At 35.4% G+C, this 15,925-nt stretch overlaps 1 protein-coding gene across 3 annotated transcripts in view; it reads right to left on the bottom strand.

Annotated features, from left to right (window-relative positions):
- Nucleotides 1-9,861: 9,861 nt before the first annotated feature.
- Nucleotides 9,862-15,925, bottom strand: part of ASZ1 (ankyrin repeat, SAM and basic leucine zipper domain containing 1) — a 74,424-nt gene continuing 68,360 nt past the window's right edge. For all 3 annotated transcript variants that reach the window (XM_006065935.4, XM_025291140.3, XM_025291141.3), the window contains 3 exons: nt 15,127-15,232; nt 14,196-14,309; nt 9,862-10,314 (listed from right to left, as the gene is read on the bottom strand). In XM_006065935.4, coding sequence (XP_006065997.3) covers nt 10,162-10,314; nt 14,196-14,309; nt 15,127-15,232 — 373 coding nt within the window. In that variant the 3' untranslated portion in view covers nt 9,862-10,161. The remainder of the gene's footprint in view (nt 10,315-14,195; nt 14,310-15,126; nt 15,233-15,925) is intronic.

The following is a 15,925-nucleotide window of genomic DNA, read 5'->3' as shown; positions in this document are numbered from 1 at the left end:
CTTGGCTTTATAGACAAATGGTTTCCGCTTTTGAGCATAGTACCACCTGTTAAAAGGGAAGATGGGAAATGGAATCTTAAATAATTTATCTGCTTGGTTTATTAAATGTTGTCTTGTGGATTGTGAATGTACCTCTGTTAGCTTAGACAATTTAAGTATTTTTAATTATATGTCACTATTTTTAATTATATGTCACAAAAATCTGGTCCTGGCAATATAAAGATCTGATTTTTGGTACAAGTCACTTGTAGTGAATGCTTTATGATAAATTTTAACAGAAATTATACTGGCTACCATTTATTTGATGTATGCTATATATCATGCATTGTAGAAAACCCTTTGCCTTACTTCATTAGTCCTTATAACAACCTTACAGGTTCAGTTAAATAGGTCTATTAAAATATAGGTTTTTTAAAATTAGCCAAATGACTGGCATATAGTAAACACCCAATTAAAGCAATTATTTTTAATCTGATTATTAGTTATTCTTATGTTATGGATGAAGAACCAGAGAGTTGGAGATTTTTGGTAGTGTTCTAAAAGTTGTACGGGTAGTTAAGAGGCAGAGCTGAAACTGGAACTCACTGTCTGTTTAGCCACAAGTCTGCATTAACTATAAAACTCTACAGTCACTTGTATGTTACTCCATTTAACATTTCAACAACTCTAGTTCAGAATGAGCTTTTTCAGATTAGGAAACTAAATTCTGGAGAAGTTATTAACAATGATAATACATTTCATGATTTATGCAAGGCTCTGCTGGTCAGCTGACAGAATTGGGATCCCTGGAAAGCAAACATGAAGTGAATGAAGATTAGCATACAGGACATTTATTAGGGAGAGCTCTGGGGAGGAAAACCTGTGCAAGGGAAGGGAAGGAAGCAGGACTGGGTAGAGGGAGAAGATGGACTGTGATAGTCTTTAAAAATAAATTATTCATTTAGCTGTGCTGTGTCTTGGTTGTTGCATGTGGGATCTAGTTCCCTGACGAGGAACTGAACCCAGGCCCCCTGTGTTAGGAGAACAGAGTCTTAGCCACTGGACCACCAGGCAAGTCCTTGTGATGTAGTGTTGATGAAGGCCTCAGCCAACCCCACAAGGAGCCCTGAAAGTGGGATGGTCCTTCGGAGTTAATCTTGATTTGAGATACTGCTGCTGCTAAGTCGCTTCAGTCATCAACTCTGTGTGACCCCATAGACGGCACCCACCAGGCCCCGCCGTCCCTGGGATTCTTCAGGCAAGAACACTGGAGTGGGTTTCCATTTCCTCCTCCAATGCATGAAAGTGAAAAGTGAAAGGGAAGTCGCTCAGTCGTGTCCGACTCTTAGCGACCCCATGGACTGCAGCCTACCAGGCTCCTCCGTCCATGGGATTTTCCAGGCAAGAGTACTGGAGTGGGGTGCAATTGCCTTCAAGGGTCCTTGAAATTGGGGCTTTTAAAGCCCTATGTTGATTAGTCATTGCTGGGAGTAGGACATGCTTTGGGGAAGACATCTTTCATTAGCAGAGAAAACTTCTTAAAGAGGCCTTTCTGCTAGCTGCATTCCCAGCAGCTGTGGGAATAAGTTCTTTATTCTTAAAGAGCAATCTGGGAGTTACATCATGGCATATACTTCAGGAAACTAAACTTTATTAACAACAAAATACATAATTTTTCTTTCATTCTATGATGCTATTCCTATTTTATCTAGAAACTGACTGAACTTTCATACTAACTCTAATCTTTCATTTCTACATTTTAAGTCCAGTTTTCGTTCACCACAGCTAACCCCAGTGTTAATGTAATATTGCCACTAACATGACAATTGCAGTTCTACCACTAACTATAGTTAATTGTTATATTACCAGTAACTGGATGGTTAATAGTACTACTACCGAATATTCTAGGTATCTGATTTTAATACTTTACATTGATGGCACAGGAAATTGAATATATGTAACTCCAAAAATTGGTTTAGCACAATGAATCTTAAATCCGTAAGTAGAAGCTTACTCTGTTAATACTGTTATTTTAATATTTACTTATTTATTTGGCTGTACTGGGTCTCAGTTGAGGCACATGGGATCTTTTGCTGTGGCATGTGAACTCTTGAAATGTGGCATGTGGGATCTAGTTCCTGACCAGGGACTGAAGCTGGGCCCCTTGCGTTGGGAGCACGAAGTTTAGCCACTTAACGCTAGGGAAGTCCCGCTTACTTTAAATATAGTCTAAATCTCTTCTAAAAGATTTCACACACTGGCACTTAGCCAGTTTTCCCTTTGTTGCTGTTTTTCTTTTTTTTTTGTAGGAAGGCACTGACTGAGGTTGAGTGAGCCCTTCTCCCGTAAGATAAGTGAATCTATCACGACATTCTCAATTGTGGAAATTAAAGACAAAATGCTCAACCACACCCTTTCCATGAAACAGTTTTACAAAGTGGCTTTTTTTTTTTTTTTTTAAGCTTATGTCTTTAAGACAGTAACCTCATTGTCTCTCTTAATAGCAAAAAGTATTTGAGTTTTCTGATCTCATATAAAACATGTAATATATGGGCATATTACTGTCTTATACATACTAAGCACTCAGTAATTGTTTAATGAATTGAAATGTAATTACTAGTAATTTCCCCAAAATTTATTATAAAATATTGGCAATAACCCAATGTTAAGATCAATTCTCTTATCAGATCTCTGGATGTGAAATCAAAAGCAAAACCACTTATGAGGGGTTCAATGTGTCTAGGAAGCATTGATTCTCTTACATAAAGCCCCTATGATTTTATTCTAATTTCAGAACTCCTAACTGGCCCTATTAACAAGGAGGCATTGTTCTGATTCATTTAGTCTTTAGAACCTCTTTTGCAGATGAGGAAACCAAGACTGAGAATGTACAAGGTAATGCAACAGGGCTAGGAACCTAGGCTACCTTCTGCTTTACCTCATTGTCAACAGAAAAGTGAAGGCTTGAGAGGAAAGAGGCAGCATGTAACGCTAGGCAGACTTCAAAAGGAAAGAAAAGAAAGATGGATAAAGTGTTAGAAAGATTCCAGGAAGGAAGACAATTCATGGAAACAATTAGGAAAGATTAGTTGTGAAGAGAAAGGTGAATAATACTGCCTTCTAGAGATAAGTCCAGAGATGGTGACACTTCCAAACACGGCATTTGATTTACTCTCTCCCCAAATTGTTATGCAGTATTAAAAATTTGTTCCCTTTGTTTAGACTATTGATAGGAAAATCTGAATTTATAGGTAGAGAAATATAATAATAGAGCATAGCTCAAATAGTTTAGAATTACTTTCTTTAATAACTAACAAATGTGTCACATAAGTCCAGTATAACATTTTTATTGGCACTTGAAATAAATGTATTACTCACTAGTCGATGTGCCAAAAAGAAAATCCCCACCCTATTTCCACCCCCACAGAGCTACAAATGATTATTTATTAAGCAGTGACAGAGTGACTTGGAGTGCAAATCAGAAGTCATTGTGGTTATCTGTGTTCTTAAAGATTAACTTATGGATAATTTAGGATAAATAAAAAAGGTTGTCAGTGTAAAAAGTCACATTAAAAAACAAACTCAATTTCAATTCTGGTGCTTGAAATTGTAGCTGGCTTCATTAGACTTTTATATATCCTGTTTCCTATATTTAATGCATATAATTAATTATGGTATTAGCTTAAATACCTTCCACAGGAAAGTTTTCAAAATTTAGAGTGTAGCCTTGCTTTACCCATCATTTATCTACTCATAATGTTTCCTGGTCAAACCGAGGTGGTCTCTCTCTTTTGCTTCTTTTTAGGTGTTCTTAGAATTTTAAGCATCCTGTGCTACTAACCTGGAGGGAGGTAAAGCTTACATGAAAGTATTTAGCTAATGTTTTTGGCTTAAAAAAATTCTTTCATACTATTCTGGGCCAAGCACTATGTTAAAGGACCCTAGAAATACCCTAGAAATATTTCAGATACCCTAGAAATACCGGTGTAGGAGTTTCACTGCCAGGACAGAAGTGTAAAGAACAGCATGGACATATTCTCCAAAGAAGCAAACCTAGAGAAAGCTATAAACACACAACTTTACTAAAAATCCTTGCAAAGAGTCCTAAGGGCTCAGAACAAATGAAAAAATATTTATTCAAAGAAACCTACAACAACTCAGTATGTGGTCAACAAGATGGGGCTCCCTCTCCCCTCAGCTCCCAAGTAAGGGTTACCATATCTCATCTCATCTAAAGGGCAATCCTCCAGCTTTTCTAAGGCCGTCTGACTCTAAGCTTAAGTGGCTAAATTCTGATGAGTGTGGCTGAAAGGCAGAGGGTTCTCTCCTTTCATTGAGCTCATGGGATGAGGGCTTTACCCCAGGAATGGCAAGGCCAGACACTAAGGCCCCGATCTTCGTTATGCCAGCTCACTCATAGGACTGGAAGAACAGAACTGTAAGAACAAACCCAAAAGACCAGAGGCTACTGCCCCACCCAGCACTCAGAGGAGTGGCTCAGAGATTTTGTCCAGGGAAAGAAGCAGTCCATAAGAAAGGAGAGTTTCATTCTTCTCCCCAAAGGAACTGACTTCATTTGAAAGAGAATGTGGAGAAAATCAAGCCCAATGGCACTCTTGAAGAAAACATTTCCTCTTAATTAGGAGCAACAAGTTAAATTGTAGGCCAACTAGTTCACCAGAGAAGCAGGGAGAGACAGCTGAGAGGGACTGTCCCTTGGTCAGAATATGCCTCAAAAGATGGCCTCAAAAACTATCCCATCCAAATTTAATTCTATCAGACTGCTGAGTAATGCATATGCTCCAGGGCATGTCAAAAAAAGATCAAGCAATCAACCAGTATTGGTGGAACCTAAGGGCTGGGTGTCCTGGCAGAGGGCATGACAACCCACTCCAGTATTCTTGCCTGGAAAATCATCATGGACAGAGGAGCCTGGAGGGTTATAGTCCATGGGGTTACACGACTGAGCAACTCGGCACAGCACAGCAAAGCATGGGCTGGGTGTAATACCAAATTAGGCAGCCAGCCTATTAAGAGATATTAGAAAAAGAGACAGTCAGAAAAAGAGAAAGAGACTGCAGGTTTAGCCCTGCTAAAACCACTGCCATACCAGGGTGAGTGTGTACATGCCTAAGACTGCACTCTCTGAAAAGTGACATCAGGGGCTCCACACTTTGGGGGAAGCAGGTTTCAGTAAAAAGACCAGCCAAGTCACTAAACAAATAAAAAAGCAAAGAGCAACAACAGCAGTTCCTTGTGGGGAGGGAGAAAGGAATCCCTTTCCACAATAGCCAGTTTTTAACAAAAAATTATGAGACTTGCAAAGAAATGGGCAAGTGTGACCCATACATAGGAAAAAAGAGTAGGCAACAGAGACTGTGAGAGGGGCCAGATGTTATTTTTAATAAATACTTTCAAAGATGCCACTATGCTGCTGCTGCTGCTGCATCGCTTCAGTTGTGTCCGACTCTGTGCGACTCCATGGACTGCAGACCATCAGGCTCCCCAGTCCCTGGAATTCTCCAGGCAAGAACACTGGAGTGGGTTGCCATTTCCTTCTCCAATGCATGAAAGTCAAAAGTGAAAGTGAAGTCGCTCAGTCGTATCCCACTCTTAGCGACCCCATAGACTGCAGCCTACCAGGCTCCTCCATCCATGGGATTTTCCAGGCAAGAGTACTGGAGTGGGATGCCATTGCCTTCTCCGAGACGCCACTATAAATATGTTTAAAGAACTCAAGGAAGGTATGAAGAAAATGTTTCATCATAGAGAATGTCAATAAAGAGGCAGAAATCATAAAAAAAGAACCAAACGGAAATTATGAAATTAGAAAGCACAATAATTGCAATAAAAAATTATAGTAACTAAACAGTCAACTTGAACTAGAAAAAAGAATCAGTGAAGATAAATGGATGAACATTATGCAACCTGAAGAAGAGACAGAAAGAAGAATGAAGAAAAACAGAAAAAAATGTTGGATACTTTTGGATCCACCAATACAGGTGTAATGGGAATACCAGAAACTGAGAAGAAAAAGAAATAGAAAAAACATTCAAAGAAATCATGGCTGAAAATTTCCCAAATTTGATGAAAAACATTACACATCAAAGAAGCTCAATGAACTCCCCCCAAGTAGTATAAATAAATACAGAAACTCAAACACATACATATCATAGTAAGAATGCTAAAAGACAAAGAAGAAATCTTGAACACTTGTACAAGGAAGCCCCCAAAGTTCAAAAGCTGACTTATCATTTAAAAAAAACCATGAAAACTAGAAAGCAGTGAGACAGCATATTCAAAGTTCTAAAAGAAAAAAATCCTTGTCAGCCTAGAATCTTATATCTAGAAAAACTTTCTTTTAAAAATAAAGGCAAAACAAAGACTACCAGGTAGACAAAACTTAAAAGAGAATTGCTAGCAATCCACCTTATAAGAAATACTAAAGTTCTTCAGAGTGGAAACAAGTAAACCCAAATTGGAATCTAAATCTTTAAGAAAAAACAAAAAGCAGTAGTAAAGGTAATTATATAATTATAAAAACCAATATCTTTCTTCTTCTTTCTTTTTAAAAAAGCAGTTATTTGAAGAAATATATACATAACTGTACCACTGGGTTTGTAACTTATAGAAATGTATTATATTTGAAAATAACAGCACAAAGTGGGTAGGTGCAAAGAGTTGTACTGGAGTAAGGACTCCAACACCAGATGGTAACTTGAACCCATAGGAACAAATGAAGAGAACCAGAAATAAGAAAGTTAATGACACATTCTATAAACTTGATGGTCATCTTTTCTGTTTCTTTAGTAGACACAGAATTACATAAAGCAATAATTAAACACTGTATTGTTGTTAGGTTTATAATATATATATAGATGTAATATGCATAACAATAACAGTATAAAGATGGAAGACAATGAAATAGAGCTCTACAGGAATGTTTCTGTATCTCACTGAAATTGCTGCTACTGCTAAGTCACTTCAGTCGTGTCCAACTCTGTGCGACCCCATAGACGGCAGCGCACCAGGCTCCTCCGTCCCTGGGATTCTCCAGGCAAGAACACTGGAGTGGGTTGCCAAGTTAGTGTAAATCAGAAGCAGATTCTTGTAGGTTAAAATATATATGGTAAGCCCTAGAAAAACTGAAAAAATAACTCAAAAATGTGAAAAATCATTAGATTTTTTAATATGAGACATATAAAAAATTAAAATGACAGATATTTCTAATATTCTAATAATAAACTAGTAACACTGAATGTGAGTATATTAAATAATTCAATCAAAAGACAGATTGTTAGACTGTATATTATTATTAATTCATATTTGTAACTGTGTGACATTAGACCGAGGTTGGCAATCGATAGCTTGGCAATTGATAGCTTGGTGGGCTAACTCCAGGAAATCACCTGTATTTGTAAAGTTTTACTGCAGCACAGCCACATCTATTAATTTATGTGCTACAATGCGCTACAGTGGCGGTGTTAAAAAGTTGTGACATAGACCATATGGCCTGCAAAAGCTAAAATATTTAGTATCTGGTCCTTTACAAAAAGAGTTTGCTGACATAACTAAAGGAAACCCAGTGTGGAAGTTCTTCTTTAACTGATTCTGTTTCCCAGGACATTAAGAAGCAAGGCCATTATTTAAGAATGAGATCAAGAGAAAGAGGTCTTAGAAGTCTGATTGAGAAGTAAAAAGGTTAGTGAATATACCAGGGACATGGAATAGAACTGGTGGAGGGCGCTAGGCATGGCACTGGAGGCGAGTGGCAAGTAAGCATACTTTTTTGTGTGTGTGAAAGATACCTGCATTCTAACCAGTGCTTATAATGAATTATCTGAGCTTCAAAGTTGATTCCAAAGGTACAGGAACATTTTTTGATCCCAACTAATTACCAATTAATAAAGTTTTACTACTTTCAAGTACATAAAATTAAAATTAGGTTTACACCACTTCTGTCTGTAGATTTAGGGAGGTTCTCCACTGAGTTTGTTCTATAAAAGGAAGACAAATGGTTTTTAATGAGCTATCTTATAAAAGAATGAATATTCCAGAAATTATACCCTGCCTCCCTCATAGTAAAGCACTGTAATTATGTCAAATAATCAGAGTAAGAAGGGACTTACATGCTAGATAAAATAACTAATTTTAAACCAGGAGAAAAAGTTTATTTTACCCAGGAAGAAACAATTTAATTACAACAAATGCTGCCCTACTTATTCTCAGTCTGTAATCTGAAAATTATACCGTATTTGTCAAGGGAATGAAAATACTCAGATAATGCAGATACAATGGACTTTACAGTACTTCTTTTCCCTGAATAGCTAATTATATTTGACATATACTGGGACAGATTATTATTACCACCGCTACTACTAAAACATCAATATTTTAAGGAATTGTGCAATATATCCTTTTTGAAAGCAAATATTTTATCAATTTGCATTTTCATAGTTTGTCTTACTATTTAAGAGATGCATACAGTTTGGTTTGGTTAGCAAAAAAATTTAGCAATCCATTGAGCCAACTGATGGTCTTTAAAGATGAACTGATGTGAAAGGCTACTGTAAATAAACAATCAGGTAGTATGTCTGTCACTTTCCTACAGTTTTTTTTTTTTTTTTAAAGGAAACTAAAACTAACATTTATTAAACACCTCTGTCTGCCTGAGCACTAGGCTAGTAGTGAAACATGATCTATGTTAAAAGAAGTACCTATTATCCTATCCATTCTCTACTTTAGTTCTAACACTTGAAGCCTTAAATTTAAATGAGGGATATTAGAAAAAAATGTCTTGCTGTGGCACTTAGGTTAAAATGTCAGACACCAATTCCTTCCAAAAATGTATGGTTGAGTAATTCTCAGAAAAAATGAACGACTCAAACCTTGCTGCTTTGGTGTAACCAAGAGCTACTAGTGCTACTAATAATATTCCTCACGCTGTTCTTCTTTTCCATAATTTTCTTCTTTGTTTGATGTTTACCTTCTAATAACTGTGTGTCAATTGCATCTAAATATGGTACTAAATAAAGCGAGATTTAACTACTGTGCTGCTGCTGCTAAGTCTACTACCGCTGCTGCTGCTGCTAAGTCGCTTCAGTCGTGTCCGACTCTGTGCGACCCCGTAGACGGTAGCCCACCAGGCTCCCCCATCCCTGGGATTCTCCAGGCAAGAACACTGGAGTGGGTTGTCATTTCCTTCTCCAATGCATGAAAGGAAAAGTGAAAGTGAAGTCGCTCAGTCGTGTCCGACTCTTAGCGACCCCATGGACTGCAGCCTACCAGGCTCCTCCGTCCATGGGATTTTCCAGGCAAGAGTACTGGGGTGGGGAGCCACTGCCTTCTCTGAAGTCTACTATATTGCCTGCTAAATTAGGCCTGACTTTTCTTCGCTTTTATAATCTGAATATCATTATTTTGATTTTGAAAAAAAACTCATAAAGAAATCATGCATTACTTCTTTAGATTGGTATGAGAAATTATATGCCAAATGCCATTCACTTTCATTCCATCCTCAAGAATGTTACACGCAGTACATGTCATATGTTCCCAAAAGTACACTACATAAAAAATTCTAATGTGCTTTGGGCTTTCCACACTACTCTAAATTTTCTGCTTTTTAAAATTTACATTTAAAATATTTTTCCTGTTTTTAATAAATGATTAAAAATTTTCACATTTTATCTATACTCTGCATTCTCTAAAATATTCTCAAATTAATAATTTCTACATAATGATATATAACTAAAAAAAACTAAATAAGAAAGTCCTTACTACATAATAATGGAAAGGGAAGACACAGACTTAAAGAAAGCTACTGTTTATGAACACTTTACAAATTCTGTAGATTTACTGTGACAAATGAACATACTTTTTTAAGTGTCAAAGAATATTAGATAAAACTTTTATTTTGAATGTGATTTACATAGGATAGGATCAAACTTAAAAATCCTTATAATTTACTGCTTGATCAAAATTAACATAAAAATATAACAAATTATATTTTCAATTCAAACTGACAAACCACTTTTTAAAGAAAAGCATTCTGCTCTATACTATCATAATTCTTCCTATGGAGTACTGGCAAAGGTAGTTACAGTGTGTCACAAATAGTTAAAAGCAACATTTTTAGGTAATTTGAATAAGGAACACATACATTATTCAAAACAAATATTAGGGTTATTTTCTCTGAAAAGTTAGCTTGCAGATGAAAAGAAGAAACCCAAATCCACATACTGTAATAGCCGTCCTCTTCAAAATCCTACTATTCCATGTAGATACTTCTTCCATTAACGTTATATGAGTTGGATCATTTTCTCGTTCATTTTGTAACTAATGTTTAGTATGGAAAAAAGAAGAGTTAATGTACAGTATACTGAAAATAAAAATATCTTTGATTTAAAAAGTATCAAAATATCCATGTTAATTCACTTGATTTAGATGTAACCTAAATGCAAGATTCCCATGGAAGATTTAAAGTCTTAAAAAATAGTTTTTCCTTCAACCAGGATCCAATTATAGTAGATTATTAGTTTTACATTAAAAGTAAATGCTTCTACAGATGACTACATTTTAAAATCAAGTTTTTATGTCAAGAGATAAAGTTCCTTTAATGTCAAAGTTTCTGTTTCTACCTTTAAGGAGTGACAATCATTTTTTTTCCTTCTGTATTAAATATCAACTGACTTCTTACAAAAAAAAGCAAACCATTCTTATAGAATACCTACAATACATGAAATTCAACAAAAACTAGAAGATTCAATGCTAATGCTAGAAGTATAACCCTTTATTTAAATATAGTTGCAGGAACAAATGTTAACAAAAATTTCAGTGTTTTTTAGCATTTTCCAGTGATGAAATTACATGACTCAGTCAGTTTCTAAATCTCCATATTAGAACTTTCTTGGTAAAGAAGTCTCCTCAACTTTGTGTGTGTGTGTGTGTGTGTGTGTGTGGTGGTGGGGGGCGGGGGCGGGGGCCGTGTGGAGAAGATAGTTTGTTGGGGGAGAGGCAGAAGAGGGAGAACAAGCAGAAACCAGAAGATCCTTGAAAGATAAAAAGAATCAGGCACATTTATAGAGTGATATTTACTGGAAACATCCTGTGCTGGAGTGGTGACATAAATACTTTGAACCTTAGAAAAAATAACTACTTCTCAAATCTACAGTGTAAATATTTAATTAAAGAACCCTGCAAAATTAATTTTAAATTTATAGTAGAAGATGGACTTCAATGCCAATCTCATTAATACTGTATTCTTGGTCTAGCTTCCAAATGGCTTCATTCAGCAACAGATTCCTTTTTGACACTGATGCTCCATTTACTGAATCCTGAGACAGTCATTCCTTTTATTAACCAATTACTTAGAATGACCCTTTCTGACAAGAGCCTGTCCGTGTGTTGGTTTGAAAGAGAATGATGTGGTGTGAGAGTCTGGCCTTGACCTCTCCCACCCTCTCTCTGTTACCTCCATATACTTATCTATGATAGCTCATATGTTTCTTTTTTTAAAAAAATCCTTTGTTATTATTGGTAAACTCTTAAAATATTGTAACTTTAACAGGCATGATAGCATACTCCCAAACCTGGAAGTCCTCACAGTTTTTTTAATAAAATCTTATTTTCGTGATTATTGCTTGTTTAAGACTAAAAAAACCCAATGCACTAGCTTGCTGCAGAATTAAGACTTTCCTGCCCAAAGAATTATATCTGTTGTTATTATGAACCAATAAATATGTTTTCAAGGCTAGTCCTTATATAGAAATGTATAGATTCAAGGTAGAGGACCTTCCACTTAGATAAAGAAAGCTGAAAAATTTCTCTATAGGTATACATTATTAAAATAAATATTATTGTACCTGACTCAATTGTTTGTGTTTTAGAATCAGTTACACTTGAAAGCAGTAATTTTTTCATCCCTTCAGGAAAAATCTGATCTCTCTAATTTCATTTTACTCCTCTATCTACTCTCCCTCCAAATGTTTTTAGTTCATCTTGGAGAAATCAAATAATTACCAATCCTGAGACAAAGATGTCTTAGGGAATATCTTACACTAAACATGAAAAGTTGATGCTTTGCAGAAAGTTTTACATAAATCCTTCCAAACTTCCCTTGGACCCCATGAAAAACACCATGCTAATAAGTAAAATCAATACCATTTCCCTTCAATTTTTCTGGATGATGGATATAATAAACATGAATGGTGCTATAATTTTCATGTTGTAATCAAGTTCAGAAAGTATAAAATCGTATTTTTGCATGAGAAGGTTTATTTGGGGAGTGGAGTGGATTAAAGAAACACAAAAGTAGAAGTAGAGAGCATAGTTAGAAAAGTAATGTGTAGCACAGTTGCCTGACATACAACAGGCACTCAAGTTTGTTGAATGAATAAATGTCAGAGATAACACAACTTCTAAGATGACTTTTTCTGGGAAGAAGTTATTGTCTACAAAAACTTTGAACTATATTGTTCATTTGCCCTATTTTACATGTTTTTATTCTCCTATAATTGTGCAGAATTTGCTTCAATTTTCTGCTCAGTTTTTAACAAGACTCCTTTTGACTGAACATATGTTAATAGCTGCTGCTGCTGCTGCTGCTAAGTCGCCTCAGTCGTGTCCGACTCTGTGCGACCCCATAGACGGCAGACCACCAGGCTCCCCCATCCCTGGGATTCTCCAGGCAAGAACACTGGAGTGGGTTGCCATTTCCTTCTCCAGTGCATGAAAGTGAAAAGTGAAAGTGAAGTCGTTCAGTCGTGTCCGACTCTTAGTGACCCCATGGACTGTAGCCCACCAGGCTCCTCCATCAATGGGATTTTCCAGGCAAGAGTACTGGAGTGGGGTGCCATTGCCTTCTCCCATGTTAACAGCTAGAATGACAAATTATCTGGAATATGTATAAAGTTATTTTGAGGAAAATAACCTTTTTGATAAAATATTAATGAAAATATTAAATGATTATGGGATGAAACTATGAAAATTTAATGCATAATCTGATGTTCACATCAGATATTTCACAAAAACTTTTTAGATACCAAATATATTTATTAGACTTGGAGAACTCAAAGTGAGTTCTTTAGTAAAGTTAAAGTGTTTTCCTTTATTGTCTACCTTCAACAGAGTTCTCTATTTTACCAGCTTAGATTTTGATATACTCAGTTTTCTTAAGTGGGGGAAAAATCACCTGTCCTTAAACCAAGATACATACTTCTATATGAGTACAGAAACAAGAACCAAAAAAAGCCTATACTCTTAAAAAGTTAAATTTAAAAGATACTGAGTTGGCAAAAAAATCCATGTGGGTTTTTCAGTTACATCATATGGAAAAACCTTGAAGGAGTTTTTTGGCCAACCCAATTTTATACAAAGTCTAGAAAATAGAAGGAATATTTCATCTACAACCCTACCTCATTAACAGAGCTAATAAACCTTTAATTTTTGGTAATTTTTTAATATTTACACATAAATAAAAATTAGAAATACAACATTTTGTCTTTAACAAGTTGATATTTGATTTTCATTATATTTTTCAACTGGCTGCATACTATTATGACAAATGGCCATACCATAATTTATTAAATCATTTTCCTAGTATACTATACTTCTAGTACGAACAATTTTGGAATCATTCGACTAGTATTATTGAAAGATAAAAACATTTTTAGAGTCCTTGCTACATCTTGCTAAACTGTGCTTGAAAGCTGTTTTAACATCAGTCTTACATGAAAATATTAGTTTAGTGAACTATAACCAGTAATGAGTAGGGTAATACATTTCCTGCTAATTTATAGGATGAAAATGATGTATCATTATTCTTTCAGTATGCATTTCATTAATGACCAACAAAGTGTCTTTCCTAGGTAAATTTCTTTCTTTGGAAATGGTCCTTTTCCCATCTGTCTAGTGAGAACTTAAGTTGCTCTTGTCAGAATTGCTTCATTGTCTAACATGTGCTTAGTCAGTGGTGTCTGACTCTTTGCAACCCCATGGACAGTAGCCTGCCAGGCTCCTCTGTCCATGGGGATTCTCCAGGAAAGAATACTGGAGTGGGTTGCCATGCTCTCCTCCAAGGGATCTTCCCAACCCAGGGATCAAACCCAGGTCTCCCGCACTGTAAGCATTCTTTACCATCTGAGCCATCAGGGAAGCCCTCATTGTCTAACATACTGTGCTGGAAATAATTTTTCCCCTTTTAAATTTTAAATAGATACCTTCTGAATTAAGTCTTTTAGCTTGCAGACCTCTTCACTCAAATCTTCAACATTACTAACCAGTTCTTCACAAACTGAAGTAAAATTCCGGGGAGAAGCCCATTCTAGTACTATCTGTTAATATTTTCAAAAGTTACATTTTAAACAACAGGAAACAACTTTTCACAACTTTATATCCACAAAAGTTATACAATACTATGAAACATTAAATTATATAACTGAAAAGCATTTTTTAATCAGGGTAAATCCTGACACCAGAAGAACTGAGTAATTTTATACAAATAATTGAATCAGTTTCCTGAATGCATTTATTAAATACATGTACATGTAACTATGGAAACTAATATTAGTAATAATATTTATGGTGAATAAATAAAGTCATGAAGGTTTGAATAATGACATGATTTCCATATCAGTGTTATACAAAAATCATTGGAAAACAAATACATTAAATATTTTTCACTACATACAAATAGCTAAAACTAAATCACATGAAAAAAACAAAACAAGTTTTCTTTAACAGGTCACTTACACTTTCTCTGTTTAAAATTTCTTTCATTAAAAAATCCTTATATTGATATGATTTTTAATAATACTCAACACACTGTTTTATTTCAACTTTCACTTGGGTCTCCTGTCACTTTATATTTTAAACACTTAAATTCCTTTTAAAAACAAATGGTGAGTTTAGTACACAAATCAGTTTACTTTTTGGTCTGACTCATTTCTTTTCTTGAGGGCTGGAACATTAGTTTTTCAATTATTTCATATAAAAAGAAGTAGTATTAAATAAATTGACTTATTTAGCTCTTGTATGATTCTGTAGAAGATACAGTTTTACTAGATCATTATTATTTACTGAATTATCATTAACTTATCTGTAGTTATTTGCATTTATACTTTTCTTCACTTAATAATTTTTGTAGAATACCTTGTGAGAATTTACAGGCAACTCGGTAATAATGTTCTGTACAGCTGTTATTAAGTGGCCACACTGTTTGTTTAATTTCAGAAGAAAGTTGAGGAACTCATCACCACTAAAGAGAGGAAATAAACAAATAGGAATCACTGATATGAACAATTTACTCCATTTTACTTAGCTAGTTATTCACTGTTGAGTCATAACATTTATTATATTCTTTAAAAAGTATCTGTAGAATAGTAAATTTGTATTAGCAGATGAAATAAGACATTAAGCATACAAAGGAAACCAAGTGTCCAATCTTGAAGATCTCAAAGTTCAGGATGAGAGGCAGACCTACTATTATAACCTAATTATTCACAGGGACATATGAAGAAGGAACATAAAAGTCCCAGTATTTGAGTGTCTATTATGTGAAGGCACTGCATTTGATTTTACATTTATTATTTTTTAAATTCCTTCCAACAGCTCCTGTAAGGTATATGTTATTAACAGTAGTTTACAGTTGAGATATCTAAAATTCAAGAGATAATGAACCTAGCATAAGTTGGAATGAGGCGTCTTCCTTGGTGGCTCAATGGTAAAGAATCCTCCTGGCAATGCAGGAGAAATAGGATACGTGGAGTCTGATCCTTGGGTCAGGAAGATCAGATCCCTTGGAGAAGGAAATGGTAACCCACTCCAATACTCTTGCCTGAGAAATCCTGTGTACACAGGAGACCAGAGGGCTACAGTCCGCAGGGCTGTAACAACAACATAACTGGGAATAGGGATTTAGTAACGTTTCAGAGAGTTCATACTTGAACTG

Source organism: Bubalus bubalis, chromosome 8, assembly GCF_019923935.1.
Source record: "Bubalus bubalis isolate 160015118507 breed Murrah chromosome 8, NDDB_SH_1, whole genome shotgun sequence".
In the NCBI taxonomy this organism is placed as follows: Eukaryota; Metazoa; Chordata; class Mammalia; order Artiodactyla; family Bovidae; genus Bubalus; species Bubalus bubalis.
Note: the sequence above shows the minus strand (reverse complement) of the source record. Positions and strands in the feature narration are given on the sequence as shown.